The sequence below is a fragment of the Colletotrichum destructivum genome, chromosome 6 (assembly GCF_034447905.1).
Source record: "Colletotrichum destructivum chromosome 6, complete sequence".
Lineage (NCBI taxonomy): Eukaryota > Fungi > Ascomycota > Sordariomycetes > Glomerellales > Glomerellaceae > Colletotrichum > Colletotrichum destructivum.
Window position 1 is genome coordinate 3,067,350 of NC_085901.1, and position 19,948 is coordinate 3,087,297.

Here is a 19,948-nt window from a genome sequence, read left to right on the forward strand (position 1 = left end):
AGTCAAGATTGGTGGCTAATAAGTGGTGATGGAGCCCGATGCAGTGCAGCGTCCGGACGGCCGGTGGCCAAGAGGTTGCTTGGGTTGCAGAATCCGGTGTCTTCTCTTTGGCTGAGAGCTTTCAATTCACGAGTTTATCTTGGAGACTCTCGAGCAGGCTGACCATGGAATCGATGCAGGCTTGGGGAGAAGCAGTGGCAGCAAAAGCAAAAGCAGCAAGAGGAAGAGGTGAGGGAGGGGCTACAGAGCTAGAATAGCGATCTTTTATTTCCATCCACGAATGATCCAATACGACGGTAAGGCCTCAGCTGCCAACCGGCTTCACATCCAGCCACGGCCGTTGCTATCAATCACCCCCATGTTTCTTCCCTGTTCGTGTATCAGTGTCCGTCGGTAGCCTGCGTGTAAGGTAAGACGCCCAACCCCGCCTGCGTCTTTTTGGTGGGTTGCATGCATTGGGCTCTCTCCTTGCCTCCTCCTCTTCTCGGTTTTGAAAGCCAGGCCATGAGGGGACACAGGAAGGATGGGTTAGGTAGGTGGCTGGGCTTTGCTGGGCATCACTGGCCAAGTGGGCAACGAAGAGCTGCAATGGCATGATGTCATTGGGTCAAGGGCGTTGTTGGCATAGCAACCCCTGCTCTCACACCGCTGGGCTCCCGGTCCATGGCTTTCAAAACCAGCCATGTTCGCGCCAATTAATGGCCCCGGACGTGCGCTAGAATCTGTCGGAGTCGCTGAAGCGCATGCATCCCCCCAGAATCCACAGTCGTCAGTGTCCCCTGCCCGCGCGCCTCTTGGATTTCTCGATGCGCTTCTCGGGCGAGGGAACCGAGGTCGCCCCAAACCTCGTCCGTGTAGCTTGTGAGCACGTCGTTCCAGCTATCCATCCACATGGTTCTGGCTTGCCGAGGATCGGCGACGCCAAAATGCTGCTGCAGCTCCGTGGCGCTGTTCCCCTGGAGGAAGTCGGGCTCAAAGTCGAGGAGGGGAGTCCAGTTGGAGACGGTGATATCCCCACTGCTGCCAAATAGCGCCTCTCTCAACGACTCTTCTTCTTCCAGTGAAACGAAGGTCTGGATGCTGTCGTACATGAAATCCAAACCATCCGACTCGCCTGGAGCGTTCAGCAAGTCAATGACCTGCTGACCGTCCCTGGCCTGTTGTTCCTTGACGTCGGACTCGACGCTCCATGAGCGAGAGCTGTGCGAAATGTTCCCCGGTCCAGCGAGGCCTGGCTGGAGTTCGCTTGGTGTCTGTAACTGGACCGAATTGTCGAGCGCTGTTTGGGCATCCATGAAACCGTCGAACTGCCGTTCGCCGCCTGTGCCTGAGTTCCGCGACGAAGAGAACGCAGTCCCAAGGCCGGCAACGGCGCCATTTGCGCCGCGGTAGACAGCAGCCTGTCCCCGGCTCCCAGAGTCCTGGGCAGAGTTGGTGCCGGTGCTTGCCTCGGCCTTCGAAGAAGTCCCGCTTCGGAGCCCATCAATATCAGGGCGGCCTGCCAGGGCAACTCGGGAGAGGTTGACTACTGACGTTGCAAGGCGATTTGAGAATGAAGGCTCGGGTTGTGCATCACCTTCTCCTTGCTGGTTTCGAGTGTCTCCTTCGCCCTCGATCCTGGTGGGCGCTGTAGAGGATGATTCTCTTCCCTTCCCCTTGAACTTGCTCTCGGCGTCATGGCTATTGTGTTGGTCCATGGTAGAGGCGGCCAGGAGCGATCGGTTGTGGGTTCCGGTGTGAGCAATGATGCTGTGTTGGCTTGGAAATGACTAAACGCTACGGTGCACAGCCGGCAAGATATGGCTTGGGGGAATGTCGGGCCACCGAGATTTCTTGCTCGTGACTCTCCGAGTAGGTTGGCACCCAAACGGGCCCGAATCGAGAGCGAGAAGCCAGTCGCTGATCGCTCCATTTGGCCGGGCGTCTCGCAGCGAGCTCCGATCAGCCGATACCAGAGCTTTTAAGTTACACATGCATGGCGTGCTTAGATTCGGTTGAAACCACTACATAGCTGCAAGTAAAAGTTATGGAAGGGAGAAAGACTCTAGCATAACAGGCACATGACAAACGATAAAGAAGCGAGGTTGCAAATGTAGAAAGAACCTGGTCTGCCAGCAAACACTTCTTGATCTTGAGCATGTACTTGCTAATTGGCACCTGTCCGCCCTAACAATGTGTAATGACCATTATCTGCACATAGTATACCAATATTGCCTATCCGTACTTCGTAAAGATATTGATCCATCAATTCACCAAGCACCTGGCCCAGGTCTCAACGAGGATCGCATTGGCCTCTTTTCAGATTGCCGGAAATAGCGGACGGCTAGTACCCACTGCCCAGAGAATGGGGGGAGGGGGGTGGAGTTGCATCTGTTTTCTTCCTCGCATATCCGCAACCGCCTCTGAGCGTCCCGCAGCTAGCCAACATGTTTATGAATCAAGGCTAGTATCGGTATCGATCTGGGAGGCAACATGTCCGAGTGGTTAAGGAGTCAGACTTGAATTATTCATATCTTCATCTGATGGCTTCGGCCGCGTAGGTTCGAACCCTGCTGTTGTCGGCTTTTTGTTGCCTACCTAGACTAAGTGGTGATTGATGCGGTGAACGAACGGAGGGAGGGACGGGTGATGATTGAGGCGACAAGCGATTCGGCCTTCAGACACGTTCTTTTCTCATTCTTCTTTTTGTGTGCGTTCTGTTCCTCTGCTTCGATGTAATAATCGTGAACATGGCAGGCATGTAGGTAATCGAGCGAGGTCAAAAGTGACGACGCTCAGCTGGGTAGCGCAGCTTAAGCTTCAGAGTTGTGGATGCGATCGGGATGCCTAGCACCCCTCACCGTGCCTGGGTCGCCTGCTGAACGGTTCCGGCACACGACAGAGTAAAGAAATATAAATGGATTCCTTACCTACCCCACCCAGGATATGCGTGAGGCGAGTGAGCTGAGAAGTCTGAGGACGGAAGGTAGCTTCCACTTCCGCATCTGCGTGTCGAATGGAAATGGAAGGCATCATGGTTTTTGAACAATGTCGGCGTAGCAGAAAAGTTACCCGGGATAAATGTAGCGATGCCACCTCAAGCAATGCAGGGCAGCTGCCGCACGCACACGATGCCGCCCACATCTTAGTTGCCTCCTGGCTACATTGTCAGATTACCTAAGCTACCTGCGGTACCTTCCGTCCGCTCTGACGGAACGGAAGTACCTCACTTGCTCATCCCACTCACTCACTGCCCATTTCCATCCCCATTCCCGTTCCCATCGCAGTGTAGCAGACAGACCACAGCACCGGCAGACCGCAGACAGCCCACCACCGGTCGGGGACAGCAGCAGCGCAACATCCATTGCCCTTCCTAGCGTCACCTCTTTCCATCACATCCATCACCCACCGCACCGCCTCTCTCCCACTCTCTCACACACCTACTACAACGCACCCCCAACCTCAACCTTGCGCATTCCTGCACCCTGTATTTGGTCTGCCCGCTGCCGCGCTGCGATACCCCCCCAAGAAATAAAGTACAACTCCCGACCAACATCCCCAGGTCGCCCAAAAACCTCACCCGTCGCTGCATCCGACGAAATTGCTCTGCTAGTCACAATCCCCATACGCTTTGTCCAGTACCGCAACACGCACAAGCTTCCTTTCTGTTAAGGAACCCATCTCCGCGAGCTACCTACTGGCCTCCCTTCTTCCCCTCCCTCCCCCGTCCGTCAACTTCAACCCGCCGGCCCTACCTTATCCCAAAGGGAAACAGAAAATCGTTGGCCGTACGTCGCCGCAATTGCCCCTCGCTCTCTACTCCGTTTCGCCTGCGTGGTTTTACATCGACTGCATATATCGTCGCAGAAGTTTCTCAACACCGCCGATACGATACGCCTCTCGAAGTGCGACTCTCGTTTGGCTCATCCCAACCCTATCCGCCTCGCCCCGTGCTGAAAGACAGCTTCCCCTCCACAGCACGACTAGAGCTCGCCCCTCCTCGACGTGCCCCGCCACCTCGCCTCCTCCGTCCATCTCAACATCTACAGGTCCATTTCTTAGACATCTCAGAGCTGGTCAGCAATCATGGTGGACAGTGACACGAACTCCCCCACGTGGAAGTTCACCCAGTATGTGCCCGTCTGCTTGCTCCCTGTCTTCTTTTCATCTCCGACATGGCTGCCCCACCCCTGCTTAACTGAGTGCTTACCCGACGCAACAGATGCTTTGGCGACAAGGGCGATGTGGAGGACATCACCGAAGGTCAGTCACCTACCTGTACACCCGTGTCTACCGCCACCCTTTCCGCGAGGTCCATGCTGCACCCATTTCGTCCTGCGTATATCTAATTCGGCATCCTCTCGTCTAGCTGATATCATCTCGACGGTCGAGTTCGATCACACGGGCAATTACCTAGCGACAGGAGACAAGGGCGGTCGTGTTGTGCTGTTCGAACGGAACGAGACGGTGAGTCTGGCCTGGCCCGTTGATATACGATGACGACTTGCTATGCGGCTATTACTGATGCCCTCGAGCAGAAAAAGACATGCGAGTACAAGTTCCATACGGAGTTTCAGTCCCACGAGCCCGAGTTCGACTACCTGAAATCTTTGGAGATCGAGGAGAAAATCAACAAGATCAAGTGGTGCCGCCGACAGAATGCATCCCATTACCTGCTCTCAACAAATGACAAGACAATCAAGTTATGGAAGGTCTTTGAGAAGTCGCTCAAGGTCGTTGCCGAGAACAACTTGTCTGACGACCTGACTCCCGCAAACCTCGCTGGAGGTGGAGGCGCTCCGAAACAGTCGCCTGCGCATCGCTTCAAAAACGCCGAGGACCTGATCATGCCTCGCCTCACTCACCACGACACCGTCGTCGCCGCTGTGCCCCGCCGGACCTATGCCAATGCCCACGCCTACCACATCAACAGTATATCAGTCAATAGCGATGGCGAGACATTTATCAGCAGCGACGACCTCCGCATCAACTTGTGGAACCTTAACATTCAGGATCAGAGCTTCAACATTGTCGATATCAAGCCGGCCAACATGGAGGAGCTAACCGAGGTGATAACTGCCGCCGAATTTCATCCCCTGAGCTGTAATTGGTTCATGTATGCAAGCTCCAAGGGCACCATCAAGCTTGCCGACATGCGTCAGAGCGCCCTGTGCGACAGTCATGCAAAGCGTACGTTTAGCGTTTGTCCCCATCTGATTGTAGCTGACGCGGCCTGACGGATACCAGTCTTCGAACAAGAAGAAGACCCATCTTCAAGGTCATTCTTCTCCGAAATTATCTCGTCAATCTCGGACGTTCGCTTCTCTTACGACGGCCGTTACATTCTTTCTCGTGACTACCTGACTGTGAAGATATGGGATATCAACATGGAGCGCCAGCCAGTCAAGACGATTCCCATTCACGAACACCTGCGTCCCCGGCTCTGCGACACGTATGAGAATGACAGCATATTTGACAAGTTCGAGGTAGTCTTCTCAGGAGACGCCAAGAATGTCATGACTGGCAGCTACAACAACAACTTCATGATCTACCCGTCGGACCCAGAGAAAGAAGTCGAGGTGGTGCTGCAGGCTGATAAGTCGGCATTCAAGGCCAAGAAGGTTGGCGTGCCGACGCCCATCAACTCATCTACCAGCCCAACTGCAACCAACGGTGGCAAGAAGGGAGGTTCTCGTGCTGGTAGCCCTGCTGCTGGAGCTGGCGGCCAGGGACAAAGAATGCGCAAGGAAACTGATGCCGACCAGATCGACTTCAACAAGAAGATCCTACACATGAGTTGGCATCCATTTGAGGATAGCATTGCGATTGCGGCGACGAACAACGTAAGATATTTCTGCTGCACACTCCATTTCCTTTCCGTGTTGTCGCCGAAATATTGAACGTGCTGACATGTCATTTCCTGGCGCAGTTATTCGTCTTTTCTGCACTATAAAGTCGGCAAAGGACTGGGTTCCTTGAGGACCAGGCTGAGTGGGGAGGGCTCATGAGTGACGGAACATGGCGTGGCAGGACGGTATGAAAATGCGGGTCGAGGGCGTCGGCTTTCACGATGAAGCAATTTTTGTCGATAGGAAGAGCCGTCCGTGATCTGTGTCGCAGCCGTGGCTGATTGATACGACCGCCGTCACTGCCAGCTAAACTCGGGGACTGAGAGGCCAATACGAGCAGCAGGAAGGAACCTGCTGGGTACAACGGGCCATCGAAAGGCGCTTGGGGGAAGCATGGGATTGAGAAGTGGTGGATGACATGAAAGAAGCACTATGGATAGATGGACCCGCCAACCGTATCACGGTGGCGATGCTTCGCTGATTTCTTCGCAGAATTGAAGGCAACGAAGTTCTCACAATGAAATGATGTATGTGCATGTTTGGTTGTATTGAGTCAGGACGGACTAAACGTTTCCTCCAGAGCCGCCTTTTCGCTCCTCTGGTTTGTTTGTGTGTGTGTGTGATCAGTCCAAAAACATTAGAGGTAGTTAGGTAGAATTCTACCAGCCTGTATCTACCTATGTACCTAGGTAGGTATCTAAGGCACTTAGGTAGGTAAGGAGGTTTCTGATATGCTTAATGCCTTATCTTATCAGGGAATGACGCGCCGCCCACTACCTAGTAACGGTCATTCTGTGTATTTATTTAGTTGTTAATGTCTAGCTTCAGTACAAACACGTGAGGAACCTCATTGGTAATAGCTGCACGAGCTGACGCCCAATTTCTTTACAGACTTGAGTGACTTTGATACCCGCGACTTGGAGTTGGTTGTGCCGTTGGACCAAGCTGTAGTGCGGCAAGTAAGGCGCGAGAAGACACTAGACCAGATGCAAGCTTGCTCGTTTTAGGCATTAAGTGGAGTCCCCGCTTCGCCAGCCTGGCAGCTTCTGTTAACTGTTCCGCTGTCATTGGCCACTCTGAGTCTTGGTTGCTTGCAATCTGCCGGGCACGTTACACCTCTCTCTCTCTCTCTATTTTGAAACCCGCCCAAAAAGTACAACACCCTACTGTTACCGTTCCTACACAGGCTCCGACGGCCTCGATGACCTCCTCGGCGCCTACCCGAAGACGCGGCCAGCCGAAAGGCATTTCATCGCTCTCCTCGGAGAAGATGGAACCCGCCCCCCGGGGCGACGATGACGAGAAGAACATCACCGACAACGCCAATGGATCGGCCATGAACGGACACCCTTCGACTGAGAAGCCCATACAAATAGCTGGCCGCATCGTCACAAGTCTATTTGCCCAATGGATCGCAGTTGGTGTTATGCTTGGTCTGATCTTTGGCGGATGCTGCTCCAATGTCGGTTATCCCGTACCTCTTCAACTGCTCCAGGGAATCGACGCGCTGACATCCCTGTACATAGGTCTACGCCTTAGAGGCTATTATCAAGTCAGTGCGAATTGTTCCCCATCTTGTCGTCATTTGCTCACCAAACTTCGCCTCCTTAGAGTCGAACCCGCGAGCGGTATGTTCAATCTAGGTCGCTGACTTGCGACAGCGTGCTGACGAGCGCTGTGTATAGGAACTCTCTTGACCTTCGTCCAATTTCTCTTCGTAGCCATCACCGGATACTTCTCTCAATTTGACGGATCAAGGCCTCCCTTCTTTATCCGGGAAAACAGGGTTCCTTTGCGCCGGTGGATCATTAATATTGTGCTGTTCTTCAGCATCAACGTGTTGAACAACCACGCCTTCAGCTACGACATCTCCGTTCCTGTTCACATTATTTTGCGCTCCGGTGGAAGCATCACAACAATGATTGCTGGGACCCTCTACGGGAAGAAGTACTCGCGCATACAGATTGTAGCGGTTGTCCTTCTAACCTTTGGTGTCATCACTGCAGCGTGGTCGGACGCACAATCCAAGGCAAGCCACAATACAAGGTTAATCAAGAAGAGGCGCTGACATTGCCCCCAAAAAAAAAACAGGACTCATCAAAATCAGCCGAGAAAAGCGATAGACCCGCGTTTGGGACCGGTCTCATTATTCTCTTCGTGGCGCAAGTTCTCTCTGCCATCATGGGTCTCTACACTGAGGAGACGTACAAGAAATACGGACCTCAGTGGAGAGAGAACCTGTTCTACTCGCATTTGTTATCCCTGCCACTTTTCCTGCCATTTGCGCCCTCGCTGATCCGTCAATTTCGACGACTGGCCGACAGCCCACCCTTATCGCTGCCGTTGCTGGCACAGCTTACTGGCCCTGGCTTTGGTGAAGATGCTGGAGGAGGAATGGCCAAATTTCGCATCCCGAGCCAACTTGCGTACCTCGCAACAAATGTTCTTACACAGTACGCATGCATCAGGGGTGTCAACCTTTTGGCTGCTGTGTCTTCAGCACTGACTGTCACCATCGTGCTGAACATTCGCAAGCTGGTCAGCCTGCTCTTGAGCATATGGCTCTTTGGAAATCGCCTGGCCGTGGGAACGCTGGTTGGAGCAATCATCGTCTTCGGTGCCGGAGGACTATACTCATTAGATTCTAGAGCCAAGACGTCGAGAGTACAGAAGGGGTCGGATACGAAATAGAGCCCTGCGTTATGTAAAGGTGTAGATGTGCTCATCAAGTATTAGAGATAAATTGACCAATGTTTATCATGGTGACTCGGCACGACGGGCCTGGACCGTGAAAAAATTGAGTCTTGGTTGAGTCACAAACTCGGCTTGGAATGAGTTACAGGGACGGATAAGATACGTGACAATGGCTACCGCTTGGTACCCAACTAGTTAATTGTAGACATACTCCACCCTTATAGGACCCCGCCGTGACTGTATGCCGGAGATCGGAGCCAACCGCTCTCCAAGCCTCTTATCCAATCGACATCCCACATGGTGTCTCCATCAATGCGATTAACCGGTACAGCGATAGCGATAGGCCAAAATCTTATCATCATAATTCGGCTGCCCATCGCTCATGATGTTTGCTTCGGGGTTTCTTCTTTTTTTTCTTGGGGGGGAGCGCTCTACAACACTTTGCGACAGGGTTTTAAAGGCTAGGTTCTCGAAATGGCTGGTATGTACCCTTTTGAAGCCTCTTCCCCCAAATCAACATAGTTGGCATGTTTACGCTGGTAAGTCGTTCGTCCCAAATGCGACCGTCGAGATCCCTCCCTCAGCTCTGAGCTTCATGCTGATAGAACCACTCTATTTAGACACAAGTTTCCTTGAAAAAGACCCAACATCCGCCTCGACATCTCCCAAACGAGACAATACGTTCCTACTCCATGACGTGGACACCGATTCTGACGGCGAACTAGCCGCTCAGGGTTCCCGAGGTGACACAGGCTCCGAGGGGTCGGGAGGGCAAACCAAGGACGATGTACATCCGTCAGATGCAGATCCTGTATCACCCCGCGGACAGAGTCACGACGGCGCTGGTCTGCAGGATGGCATGCTTCCTCGCGACCTTCCCACCCGAACTGCTTTTTACGACCCAGTTGCGGAGCGCCAGATGAGCCAGACGGACGCCAAACTTTTCTATCAACGGAGCCAAATTGGTCAGCTCAAGACGGGGAGTAGTGTGTGGTCTCAGGGTCATTCCACGCCTCCTCATGGCAGCCCCGTCATCGTCGGCTCGGAGCATCGCGATCTCACCGTCGGCCCGCGAGCGGTCGAGCACCCAATGGATTCGTCCCCTTTGAGCAAGGAACGCGGTACGTCGAGTGCGAAGGCGTCGCCGCACGAGGACGCGATGCTACCGGAACCGACTCAGCAGCGCGTTTACCAATATTTTGGGGCGGAGAGCTTGCCCCCTCCCCGGAGTCGTCCTTCTCAAGAAGGCTCACAAGCACTTGCAAACCAAGAGCCATGCGACTTGAATTTTGATCACAACACTGGCTCGAATACCGGTATCCCGAACCATCCTACCGCCCTCGGCGTAGCTGCCTTTTCGGACACGGACCCTCACATCACAGCCGAGCTCAGTGCCATCTCTAAGAACATTCAGAGCATCATGGATCTCCGAGAGAGGTACATTGGGCTTTCTCTGCAGGGGCCGGATGACAACCCAAGGGATGAGCCGTCCTGGTCGATTTACCCCCCTCCACCCCAGCCAGCATGGGGAACTGAGCGCTCTAGAGCTGTGACCACCGCCGAGCACATCACTAGTGCATCCAACAGCCTAGCCGGCAGCATGGTCTTGCCCCCTGCCGCTGGCGACTACGCGGGTCGTCAGGTGCCTGACGTTGAGACGAAGCCAACACCCAAGAAGCGAAAGCCCGGCCAAGACATTGGCGAGGACTTCAAAATGGACGATCTACTTCCCCTTCCCTCGGCCGACAAGATGACGTTCAAGCTAGATGACAGCGGTGTTTACCAAGTCTTCGAGGACGAGGAAGCCGAGGCCAACGGAGCTCCTATTGTCCGTGTTCCTACCATCCGAGAGTTCTACATGGATCTGGACCAGATTCTTAGCATTTCCTCAGATGGGCCTAGCAAGAGTTTTGCCTTCCGCCGACTTCAGTACCTCGAGGGCAAGTTCAATCTATATGCCCTTCTCAACGAGTACCAAGAGACGGCAGACAGTAAGAAAGTGCCCCACAGAGACTTTTACAATGTGCGCAAGGTCGACACCCACGTTCATCACTCTGCCTGCATGAACCAGAAGCATCTCCTGCGTTTCATTAAGAGCAAGATGAAGAAGTGTCCTGATGAGGTGGTGCTCTATCGCGATGATCGGCATCTCACTCTAGCAGAGGTCTTCCAGAGTATCAACCTTACCGCATACGATCTTTCCATCGATACTCTGGATATGCATGTGAGTTTGCACCCATTCTGGGCCCATGAGCGTGATGGCTAATCCAACCCCAAAGGCGCACACCGACTCTTTCCACAGATTCGACAAGTTCAACCTCAAGTACAACCCCATTGGCGAGTCTCGACTTCGAACAATCTTCCTTAAGACGGACAACTTTATCAACGGACGATACTTGGCCGAAATCACCAAGGAGGTCATTGCTGATCTCGAGTCGAGCAAGTACCAGATGGTGGAGTGGCGAATTTCCATCTACGGTAAATCTCTCGACGAGTGGGACAAACTCGCAGCCTGGGTTGTCGACAATAAGCTCTTCTCTCACAACGTTCGGTGGCTGATTCAGATTCCGCGCTTGTATGATGTGTACAAGGCGAGCGGCCTCATGGACACCTTTGAGCAGGTGGTGAAGAATGTCTTCGAGCCTCTATTTGAGGTATCTAGGGATCCTTCGAGCCACCCGAAGCTTCACGTCTTTTTGCAGAGGGTTATTGGTTTCGACAGCGTCGACGACGAGAGCAAGGTTGAGCGTCGCCTGTTCAAAAAGTTCCCGGTGCCGAAGGTGTGGGACTCGAAGCAGAACCCTCCCTACAGTTATTGGCTTTACTATCTGTTCGCCAACATGTCGTCGCTTAATGCGTTACGAAAGCGCCGGGGGTTCAACACGTTCGTGTTGCGGCCGCACTGCGGTGAAGCCGGTGACAGCGAGCATCTTGCTGTGGCTCTTCTCTGTTGCCACAGCATCAGCCATGGACTGCTGCTGCGCAAGGTTCCGCTCTTGCAGTACATTTTTTACCTTGAGCAGATTGGGATTGCCATGTCTCCGCTGAGTAACAACGCGCTGTTCCTCGCCTACGAGAGAAACCCGTTTTACCAGTACTTCCGCCGCGGGTTGAACGTGTCTCTCTCGACAGATGATCCACTGCAGTTTGCCTTCACCAAGGAACCTCTGATGGAGGAGTACGCGGTGGCGGCCCAGATCTACAAGCTGAGCCCGGTGGATATGTGCGAGCTTGCAAAAAACTCTGTCAAGCAAAGTGGGTTTGAAAGTGCTATCAAGGAACAATGGCTTGGTCCCAAATTCAAGCTTCCTGGTAAGGCGGGCAATGCCATGGTCAAGACGAACGTGCCGGACCGTAGAGAAGAGTTCAGATACCAGACCCTGAGGGAGGAACGTGACATGTGAGTTTTACGGTAGAGGTGTTCACCAAATGATGCAAGTATGCTAACTCAGATGGCAGGCTTCACAAGTACATCGCCTACAGCGCCAAGGGATCTTCTGAGTCTACTGTTACCGCTGACCAGCAGAGCGTAGCTCAAAGCATCATTGGCGGGCACCAGGCCGTGGTGCACCGCGAACACGGCAGCGCAGCTAGCGAGACCGCTGCTGTACCTGCCCTTGATTCCGATGGGCAAAACGAGAATATGGCGGGGCCGGGCGGGCCCGGCAGTGCGGCCGTCTTCCGGAACGATGTGGTGGCATCTCCTTCCAGTCTTGTGCAGTCCAGAGAAGGGTCATGGCCGAATGATCCGCATACATCAGGCCAAGATCCCAAGCTTTTCCCAGGTGTTTTCAGCCGAAGCCAAACGGGCAGCAGTTAGTGAGGCGATAGGATTGCTTGTAGACAGGGTCACGGTCGATTTGACGCCATGTAGTCAAGGTTTAGGAACGTGGAATCGGGAAATGGTATGGTAAACAGGTACTTGGCTGGTTGGGGTCGGGCCATCGAGATACCTTGAATTGTAGTTGCATTACGCCGTACATTGGCTAGAATCTACGAGTCCGCTGGAAGTGGCATCGATTCAATTTGGGGGGCAACAATCAGTATCCAATCCCTATACTTACCTACTACGTGGGAGCCCAGAAACGAGGCTGGTTGCGGGGAACGAATCGCTGCAGATGGCGGTTGTTTTCCCGCTACCTACCTTTAGGTACCTGTGTCATGTCGTCATGTACCTGGGTTCTACACGTAGATACCTTAGGTTGGCACTTCCATCAGGTACCTACCTACTGACCTAGCAAGGAAAGGGCCTTGCTTTTTTATGCATGCACTCGTAATGACCACAGTCGTTTTCCAGCCATTCACCTGCTGTATTCCTAGCATACAGGCCGCAGTCGTCACCTGTCTCCCATTTTAATCCAGTCAGCATCAGCGAACATCACCCCCTCCCCCAAAGTTCCTTGTTGTCGCTTTCTCCACAGGCTCCGGCCCAGTCTCAATCAAACAATCCCCCCAAGCCCAGCTTCTCCGACTCCAGGTGCAGCACGATCGGCCACGGGCCCGAATTTCCCCTTCACCAACTACCGGCAAACACAAGAAGAATGCCTTACGAATAACCACAACTCCACACAACCACAGATCGACTGACGCAAACCTTCCTTACCTCACCTCGCTTCGAGCGCAAACCTGCATCTCCCTCTTTCGCTGTCTTGTCTTGGCTTCCTTGCCTCCTACAGCATCCGTCCTACGTTTACGGATACATCACCGCCCAACCCCAACCCTCCGTGGCACAGCACGACGTGCCAATTATCGACAGCGTGACATTGTCCGGTTCAGCGTCGTCATTCCTCACGAACCGACGACCCCATGCGATAGATAGCGATACCCGATACACACAAACGCGCCGTAAAGCCGTGGCCACATTTCACGACTTGTAAGCTATCCCGACGCTCCTCTCATTGCGGTTCCTTCATCACCCATACACCGCATTGTTCTGCGTTGCCCCGGTCTACGTCCTGCTGTTCTGCGCTTCCGCGCTTCCTTCCCCCTGACTTGCTATAGCACTCGTTGTCTTCTGGCCAGTGGAAGTTTACAGCAAGTGAGCATAGCATATATTGATCTTGCGTTACACAGAGTGGTTTTTCGTCCCCCGTCAATCCCGACGCGCCCCCAACTGGGAAGACCTAGTTGCTTTGCAGCGCAAGAGTTAATTTAGGCGCTTAGTGCATCTAGGAGCACCTTCACATCTGATTGTTCGACACGAGCGAGTTCCGATTTCCACCTGTCTCCGGCGCCGCCGGCAGCGAGCAGCGAACCCACCGAAGAGGGTTTGGCTCTGTCGTGTTTGGCGAGCAGCCGTCTACGTTCACACGTTTCAAGCCCATGATCTGCGGTCTTTTCCCGCCGACGCCCTCCTAATTTTTATCTCACGCGTTATCATCAACACCACGCTGCCCAGAGCTCGAACAACATGGGTTTCTTGGGAGTCTACAAGGCCGTGTATGATTACGTGCCTCAGGCCGCAGGCGAGCTCACTATCAAAGACGGCGATGTCCTCTATGTCACTGAGAAGAATGCCGAAGACGACTGGTGGAAAGCCAAAAAGAAGGCCAGTGCCGATGACGAAGAAGAACCAGAGGGACTTGTCCCCAATAATTACGTTGAAGAGGTAGGCGCATTGGACAGTGTTCTCGCCCTCTTCCGTGTCGCATCGCATACCTAATTGCGCTTCAGGCACAACCCGTCGCCAGGGCACGCGCCTTATTCGAATATACCCGACAGACTGATGAGGAGCTTTCCTTCCCCGAGGATGCTGTACTCGACGTTTACGACACGTCGGACCCCGACTGGATTTTGGTTGGCCTGGATGGCGATTTTGGATTCGTTCCAGCCAACTACATTGAACTGGGCGAGGTCGAAGAGCCAGTGGCTTTGCCCTCACCCCCTCCAGCGCTGCCGTCACGTTCTATTTCCGCCGCTACCGACACAGAGACTTACTCCGAGAGGTCTGAGTCCACTTACGCACCCAGCAGCTCCCAAGCCAATAACCCCGCGGCAGCTCTGGCAGGCGTAATGGCTGGCCGTTCTGCCCCTCCTCCCCGTGCCGCCACCCCTCCCATGATGCCGCAGTCTCCGGCTTCGGAACCATCAGACGACGAGACGATTAAAAGCCCTGCTCTTCCCGCTAGACCTATTTCCCCGGCTGCACCTGCGCGTATTCAGTCCCAGAGGTCGATGGATACTCATCTGTACGACAACTCCCCAGAAATCATCGAAGAACCACCCTACCGCGCTCCCGGCGGGTTTCATATGTACAACATCAACGAGATGGTGTCTGTAATGGGCAAGCGCAAAAAGATGCCTACTACCCTCGGCATTAACTTGGCGACAGGAAACATCTTGATTGCCCCAGAACGTGCGTCGGACGGTCCGTCTCAGGAGTGGACAGCGGAAAAAATGACCCACTACTCCCGAGAGGGGAAACACGTTTTTCTGGAACTTGTGAGGCCGAGCAAGAGTGTTGACTTCCATGCGGGCGCCAAGGATACAGCCGAAGAGATCGTGGGCGCCCTGGGCGAACTGGCTGGGGCCGTCAAAGCTGAAGGGCTACGCGAGGTCATCCTGGCCGGTTCCGGAAAGACCCAGAAGAAGGGTCAAGTGCTTTATGACTTCATGGCCCAGGGTGACGACGAGGTGACCGTTGCCGTTGGCGACGATGTCATCATTATTGACGACTCCAAGAGTGAGGAATGGTGGCAAGTCCGACGTGTCAAGAATGGAAAGGAGGGCGTTGTCCCAAGCAGCTACATCGAGGTCACAGGCTCCATCACTCCGCCCTCCGGCACCACCGGCCTGAACGCGGCGAGGTCAACTGTCGAACAGAACCGACTGGAAGAGATCAGATTGACGAAAGAGGCTGTCAAGGCCGCTCAAAGAGACAGCTCACAGCAGGTAGGGCCAGGAATGCCTCTACCAAAGCGAGGCAGTAGTCTTATGGCGAGAGAAAATGGTAATAACTATGGGCAGCGGAGCAAACGAGAAAACGGACGTGGCGAAGGCGGCAGCCGTTCTGGCAAATCCAGTAAGCACAATATGTCGCGGTCCATGCATGGTGCATCTTTTGCTGATGTGTTCATGACAGAGCCGGATCCTGCCAAAGTACGCACTTGGACAGACCGTTCAAAATCCTTCAGTGTCGATGCACAGTTCTTGGGACTTAAGGACGGCAAGATTAACCTGCACAAGATGAACGGTGTCAAGATTGCAGTCCCCGTCGCCAAGATGTCGGTCGAGGATCTTGAGTATGTCGAACGGGTCACGGGTATCTCATTGGATGAGGACAAGCCACTATCAAACGTTAAGAAGGCGAGGGCCTCCCAGGCCAATACAGCCAGGGACTCGCCTTCTGCTGGACTTGGCGCCTCCGTCGGACAACCTCAGAAGCCCGAGTACGACTGGTTTCAGTTCTTCCTTTCTTGCGACGTTGCGGTGGGGTTGTGCGAACGATATGCCCAGGCCTTCGCTAAGGATTCTATGGACGAAAGCGTTCTCCCGGACGTCGACGCCTCGGTTCTTCGTAACTTGGGCCTTCGCGAGGGAGATGTTCTCAAGGTTATGCGAACACTGGATCAGAAGTTCAGTCGCACAAAGAGCAGTGCCGACAAAATCAATGGTGAAGGTGATGGCGCATCTGGAGGTCTCTTCTCCGGCCCCGGCGGTGCCCTGCGGAACAACACCAGGAAGGGGAGGCCGGCCCCAGCGGTCCAGACGAGTGATGTCGTTGACCCCAAGGCATTTGCCGCGAAGGGCACCGGCCCCAGCGAAGACGCCAATTCCAAGTCGCCTGCCTCCACTTCGGCAACTCCTGCGACGTCCACAGCAACTGGTGGCTTCGACGACGATGCATGGGACGTAAAGCCATCAAAACATCCACAGGAGCCGCCACGCCCTGCACCTTCATCTGCATCCGTAACTGCCCAATCAACGGAACAGCCAGCCCCGGCCGCCCAAGTGCCGGCCCTCACTGGGTCTATGCAGGATCTGTCGCTGTTGACAAAGCCTTTGGAACCGCAACGGACAGCTCAGCCCACGGTCCTAAGCTCGGCTGTTAGCCAGCCGCCGTTGCAAGCTTCCCAGCCCGCGGGAGCCACACCGTCATTCTTTGATACCATCCGACCGAACCCGACTGGCATGCAGACACCACAGCAAACTATGCAAAGGCAACGGCCGGCTCCGCCTCTTGCCACCACGAGTCCTGGCTCTCTGATGCCTCCTCCGCCCGCCAGACCCTTGTCGGCGCCTCAGTCGGCCCAGCCGAGCGCTTTTGCGCCCCCACCCTTAATGCCTCAGATGACTGGCGTCTCCTCTCAAGCATTCCAGACGCAGGTCGCACCACCAGGGCAGAGCCTCAACGACATCAGTCAGGCGCGGTTGCAGCAACAGTATACTTTGCAGCAACATCAGATCCCTCAGCAGCAGATGAATCCCTACCCTATCCCTCAGCAGCAACCTGTTCCGGGGGTCATGGGCTTCAACCCCGGCATGCAGCAGACTGGTGGGCAGTTCATGCAGCAAATGCAGCCAATGATAACGGGTGCGCCTACACAAAGCCCTTTCGCTGATCCCCAGCGACAAAACCAATTCTCTCCGATGGAATCACAGCCTACGGGCTTCCCGGGACAATTTGGTGCGATGCAGGGCTTCAACCAACAACCAACTGGCAACATCAACTCTTACTTGCCTCCCGCGATGGAGCCGCAAAGAACTGGCATGCCGGGGTTCCAGCCTCAGCAAACTGGTATGAGTGGCTTTACCAACATGGCCAGCGCTGGCTCTATGCAGCCTTCAACCCAGCCCCTGATGCCGCAGCAGACAGGCCCTCCTCCGCCGGTCCGGTTCGGTGTCACGGGAGATGCAAAGAAGTTGATGCCGCAGGCAACGGGGCGGCGGGCCAATCTCTCCCAAGCAAGTAAGTGAACACGCCATGGCCAAGGTTCCTAGGTGGCAGCTCACTAATTTGACTACAAGCTCCCAACAACCCTTTCGGTTTCTAGTCGTGAATGTTTCCACGTACAGATGGCGCGTATGTCACAGATCGAAGCGAGCGAATACATCGGCTGTGTTTTTCTACTTTCCTGGACACACTACTGTATGACTTAGGTGTACTGTAGACATCCTCGCTGCCATCGCAACAGTCTAAACGCATTAGATGTACTTAATACTATTCAGCAAGAACGTTAATAGATCTTTGATGGACGTACGGTCATCAGTAACCTACTTAACCCACGACCTGATGCAGTATATACCAGTCTATCGTGTGCCCCTTTTCTTCCTTCCGAAACAGCGCCGACATATGATAGACACGTTTGCGCCATGGTGTGTAAAAGCACTATGAACAACAGTGTCGTTGCCATTCTGCCCCAGGGCTGTAACAGTTCGATTAGAGCATGTCGCTCCTTTAAAGGAGTATGCGTCTTTAAGATGTGCGTTCCATCGAGACTACTAGGCGATGACGTGCAGAGCAACGGAACAGCATAGCCGTTTAGAGAAAGAAACAAGTCGAGGCGTAGCCCAACCAGACACTGCGGCCAGCATCAAAACTAAATCATGACCAAGGCTACCGAGAATGTTAAACTCCAGGCCGTACGTATCCAGTGCAGTCCAGCAATGCAATATCATACCGATATGTGTTAATACAGATCTCCCTCGCCTATCCGTACGTCATTACCATTGGTCGCATCCTCCAAGCGACTGCATCGTCCACAGTTTGCCCTCTGCACGCCTCTTGCTTGAGCTGCTCAAACATAGAGACGTCAAGCCCCTGGACCATATTATGCTTTGCGCCGACGAACGGAGGGTTGCCCAGATCGCGCGGTAGCCTTTGTAGACGAGGGCTCGATTTGAGCTGCCTTGTCTGTCGACTTGGCCGGCTGGAACCTCTTGCGAACCGCGTGAATCATCATGACGAACCAGTAGAAGTTAAGGCTGTTTAGTGTCAGGTTGCTGATCAGGTACGTCACTGCCAGCCATGTCGGAACAGTCGATGCATCTGTCGCAAATCTCATCACGCCTGTCGGAGCAAGAATGGCGCCCGTTTCTGGGGATATCTCCTTGGGCAGTACAGGGTGAGCGTTGATGGCAGCGTAAATATCCGAAAACACTTTAACCGATTGGTATGTTCCGTAGACAAGGCGGCAGGAAAAAAAAGTGAAAAGAAGCATCAAGCCGTTGTACAATTGCGCGCGGGACCCAGTCATTCCTAGCTTGTCGAAAAACCAATGGATGTTGAGGAAGGGCGTTGACAGTTCCCAAAGAATGAAAACACAGCCGTAGTAGTTGAGAAAGGGTCGCTGGAAGAGTCAGGGTCAGGGTCAGGGGAAATACTAGGAGAGACGAGCTTCGAGTGGGTATACTTACGAATCCAAGTGAGTAGACAAATAGGGCGCTGATGGCATGAGCCAATGTGCCAAAGCCAAAGACGTCCATGTTGCAGCTCGTTACCACAAGGTCCCAAAGAAAGTAGCCAGCAGCGAGGCCCTGGATCATACCAGCGGCACCAGTGTATCCCCACATACGCGCTTGCCAGTCCATCTGGCTGCGCTCCTCATCCACAAACATGACCCAAAGGGCCAGGGCGTTTATCAGAGTGCTCTGGACGAGAGAGACAACGTGGGCGTCCCAATTGATCCTTCTCTTTCGGGGAAGATCGAGGTATTTGCGGCCAACGATCAAACGTGACAGTAGTGGCGAAACCGGATAGTATATGACTGAGTACAGCAAGGCGGAGGCGAAGACCTCGTGGACGTGTATTGGCAGAGTCGGGAGCGAGAAGTAGTCAGCCAAAGGCTGTGTCGCCTTGACAAGCCATGGTAGTGGCTCGATGAAGAAGGGGTCCTTCATTCTATCGTTCGTCTTTGTATTGTCCCGATGCTGCTTGGCGAAGCAAACGGCCAGGCGGTACAGATGCTGGCAAAAAGAATCAAAGACAGTCGTGCTGGTTTGCTCGCCGGACTGGGTGGAGGGGCGTGGTCTCTTTTTCAATATGTAGCGGCGGTTGGTTGAACGGAGAAAGCCTTGTCACCGGGTATTCCGTGGGTCCGTCAGATGCTTGGAAGCTGACGATGCTGGGCCGAGATGGCGTATGAAGCGAGGGTCCCGTGTACGACACAGCGTGGGCGGCGTAGGATGAGGAATACCGGCGCGGGAGGAGCTGGGAGTATTGTTGGGGAAGCTAAGCTTGATGGAGGAGGACCCTTGGAGGCTTGGAGCCCTTGAAGAGGTAGGTGTGGTGGGGCCTCGAGTACGTACCTCGACGGCTCAGCAATCGTCATGAGCAGGCGTCGCGTCAAACGGTTATCATGTACAGTGTAGTCCAAGCGATCTAGGCTTGTGGTCGTATCAGGTGGGCCGGAGCAGCAACTGAGGGCTTTGACAGGTGTTTCCGGTTTTCTACAGCGGCAGCCGTGACACCGGCATGGGATGCGCCG

At 54.1% G+C, this 19,948-nt stretch overlaps 6 protein-coding genes across 6 annotated transcripts; 4 read left to right on the plus strand and 2 right to left on the minus strand.

The window, feature by feature from the left end:
• Positions 1–693: 693 nt before the first annotated feature.
• On the minus strand, positions 694–2,464 carry CDEST_10125 (uncharacterized protein). Its single transcript, XM_062926283.1, has one exon. It carries the CDS (start codon positions 1,695–1,697, stop codon positions 696–698), a length of 1,002 nt encoding a protein of 333 aa, XP_062782334.1. The 5' UTR covers positions 1,698–2,464; the 3' UTR covers positions 694–695.
• A 99-nt stretch (positions 2,465–2,563) lies between these two features.
• CDEST_10126 (Putative protein phosphatase 2A regulatory subunit PR55, WD40-repeat-containing domain superfamily) lies at positions 2,564–6,340 on the plus strand. The gene is made up of 6 exons (XM_062926284.1): positions 2,564–4,109; positions 4,202–4,242; positions 4,349–4,446; positions 4,518–5,169; positions 5,227–5,822; positions 5,909–6,340. Exons 1-6 carry the CDS (start codon positions 4,066–4,068, stop codon positions 5,930–5,932), a joined length of 1,455 nt encoding a protein of 484 aa, XP_062782335.1. The 5' UTR covers positions 2,564–4,065; the 3' UTR covers positions 5,933–6,340.
• A 600-nt stretch (positions 6,341–6,940) lies between these two features.
• CDEST_10127 (uncharacterized protein) lies at positions 6,941–8,690 on the plus strand. The gene is made up of 5 exons (XM_062926285.1): positions 6,941–7,290; positions 7,355–7,380; positions 7,440–7,456; positions 7,514–7,857; positions 7,920–8,690. The coding sequence occupies exons 1-5, from the start codon at positions 7,030–7,032 to the stop codon at positions 8,517–8,519; spliced, it is 1,248 nt and encodes a 415-aa protein (XP_062782336.1). The 5' UTR covers positions 6,941–7,029; the 3' UTR covers positions 8,520–8,690.
• Positions 8,691–8,903: 213 nt separating this feature from the next.
• On the plus strand, positions 8,904–12,576 carry CDEST_10128 (Putative AMP deaminase, metal-dependent hydrolase). Its single transcript, XM_062926286.1, has 4 exons — positions 8,904–9,061; positions 9,143–10,746; positions 10,802–11,922; positions 11,982–12,576. Exons 1-4 carry the CDS (start codon positions 8,905–8,907, stop codon positions 12,340–12,342), a joined length of 3,243 nt encoding a protein of 1,080 aa, XP_062782337.1. The 5' UTR covers position 8,904; the 3' UTR covers positions 12,343–12,576.
• Positions 12,577–12,963: 387 nt separating this feature from the next.
• CDEST_10129 (Putative SH3 domain, SLA1 domain 1, SHD1, sterile alpha motif/pointed domain superfamily) lies at positions 12,964–17,798 on the plus strand. Its single transcript, XM_062926287.1, has 6 exons — positions 12,964–13,395; positions 13,686–14,130; positions 14,196–15,413; positions 15,489–15,543; positions 15,604–17,430; positions 17,490–17,798. Exons 2-6 carry the CDS (start codon positions 13,933–13,935, stop codon positions 17,513–17,515), a joined length of 3,324 nt encoding a protein of 1,107 aa, XP_062782338.1. The 5' UTR covers positions 12,964–13,395; positions 13,686–13,932; the 3' UTR covers positions 17,516–17,798.
• CDEST_10130 (Putative TRAM/LAG1/CLN8 domain-containing protein) lies at positions 17,738–19,686 on the minus strand. The gene is made up of 3 exons (XM_062926288.1): positions 18,879–19,686; positions 18,143–18,811; positions 17,738–18,078 (listed from the first exon to the last, which is right to left on the minus strand). The coding sequence occupies exons 1-2, from the start codon at positions 19,359–19,361 to the stop codon at positions 18,293–18,295; spliced, it is 1,002 nt and encodes a 333-aa protein (XP_062782339.1). The 5' UTR covers positions 19,362–19,686; the 3' UTR covers positions 17,738–18,078; positions 18,143–18,292.
• Positions 19,687–19,948: the final 262 nt, after the last annotated feature.

What these genes read in the sequence shown, in the direction of transcription:
- CDEST_10129 (XM_062926287.1), top strand. Translation starts at nt 13,933, where the DNA reads ATGGGTTTCTTGGGAGTCTACAAGGCCGTGTATGATTACGTGCCTCAG. An exon ending in CCAATAATTACGTTGAAGAG is followed by an intron (nt 14,131 to 14,195) that starts GTAGGCGCATTG and finishes ATTGCGCTTCAG; the next exon opens with GCACAACCCGTCGCCAGGGC. An exon ending in CAGCCGTTCTGGCAAATCCA is followed by an intron (nt 15,544 to 15,603) that starts GTAAGCACAATA and finishes TGTTCATGACAG; the next exon opens with AGCCGGATCCTGCCAAAGTA.
- CDEST_10126 (XM_062926284.1), top strand. Translation starts at nt 4,066, where the DNA reads ATGGTGGACAGTGACACGAACTCCCCCACGTGGAAGTTCACCCA. An exon ending in CCCACGTGGAAGTTCACCCA is followed by an intron (nt 4,110 to 4,201) that starts GTATGTGCCCGT and finishes CCGACGCAACAG; the next exon opens with ATGCTTTGGCGACAAGGGCG. An exon ending in TGTGGAGGACATCACCGAAG is followed by an intron (nt 4,243 to 4,348) that starts GTCAGTCACCTA and finishes CCTCTCGTCTAG; the next exon opens with CTGATATCATCTCGACGGTC.
- CDEST_10125 (XM_062926283.1), bottom strand. Translation starts at nt 1,697, where the DNA reads ATGGACCAACACAATAGCCATGACGCCGAGAGCAAGTTCAAGGGGAAG.
- CDEST_10128 (XM_062926286.1), top strand. Translation starts at nt 8,905, where the DNA reads ATGATGTTTGCTTCGGGGTTTCTTCTTTTTTTTCTTGGGGGGGAGCGC. An exon ending in TAGTTGGCATGTTTACGCTG is followed by an intron (nt 9,062 to 9,142) that starts GTAAGTCGTTCG and finishes CACTCTATTTAG; the next exon opens with ACACAAGTTTCCTTGAAAAA. An exon ending in TCGATACTCTGGATATGCAT is followed by an intron (nt 10,747 to 10,801) that starts GTGAGTTTGCAC and finishes CCAACCCCAAAG; the next exon opens with GCGCACACCGACTCTTTCCA.
- CDEST_10127 (XM_062926285.1), top strand. Translation starts at nt 7,030, where the DNA reads ATGACCTCCTCGGCGCCTACCCGAAGACGCGGCCAGCCGAAAGGCATT. An exon ending in TTGGCGGATGCTGCTCCAAT is followed by an intron (nt 7,291 to 7,354) that starts GTCGGTTATCCC and finishes CCCTGTACATAG; the next exon opens with GTCTACGCCTTAGAGGCTAT. An exon ending in GGTCGGACGCACAATCCAAG is followed by an intron (nt 7,858 to 7,919) that starts GCAAGCCACAAT and finishes AAAAAAAAACAG; the next exon opens with GACTCATCAAAATCAGCCGA.
- CDEST_10130 (XM_062926288.1), bottom strand. Translation starts at nt 19,361, where the DNA reads ATGAAGGACCCCTTCTTCATCGAGCCACTACCATGGCTTGTCAAGGCG. An exon ending in TTGTCTACTCACTTGGATTC is followed by an intron (nt 18,812 to 18,878) that starts GTAAGTATACCC and finishes TGACTCTTCCAG; the next exon opens with CGACCCTTTCTCAACTACTA.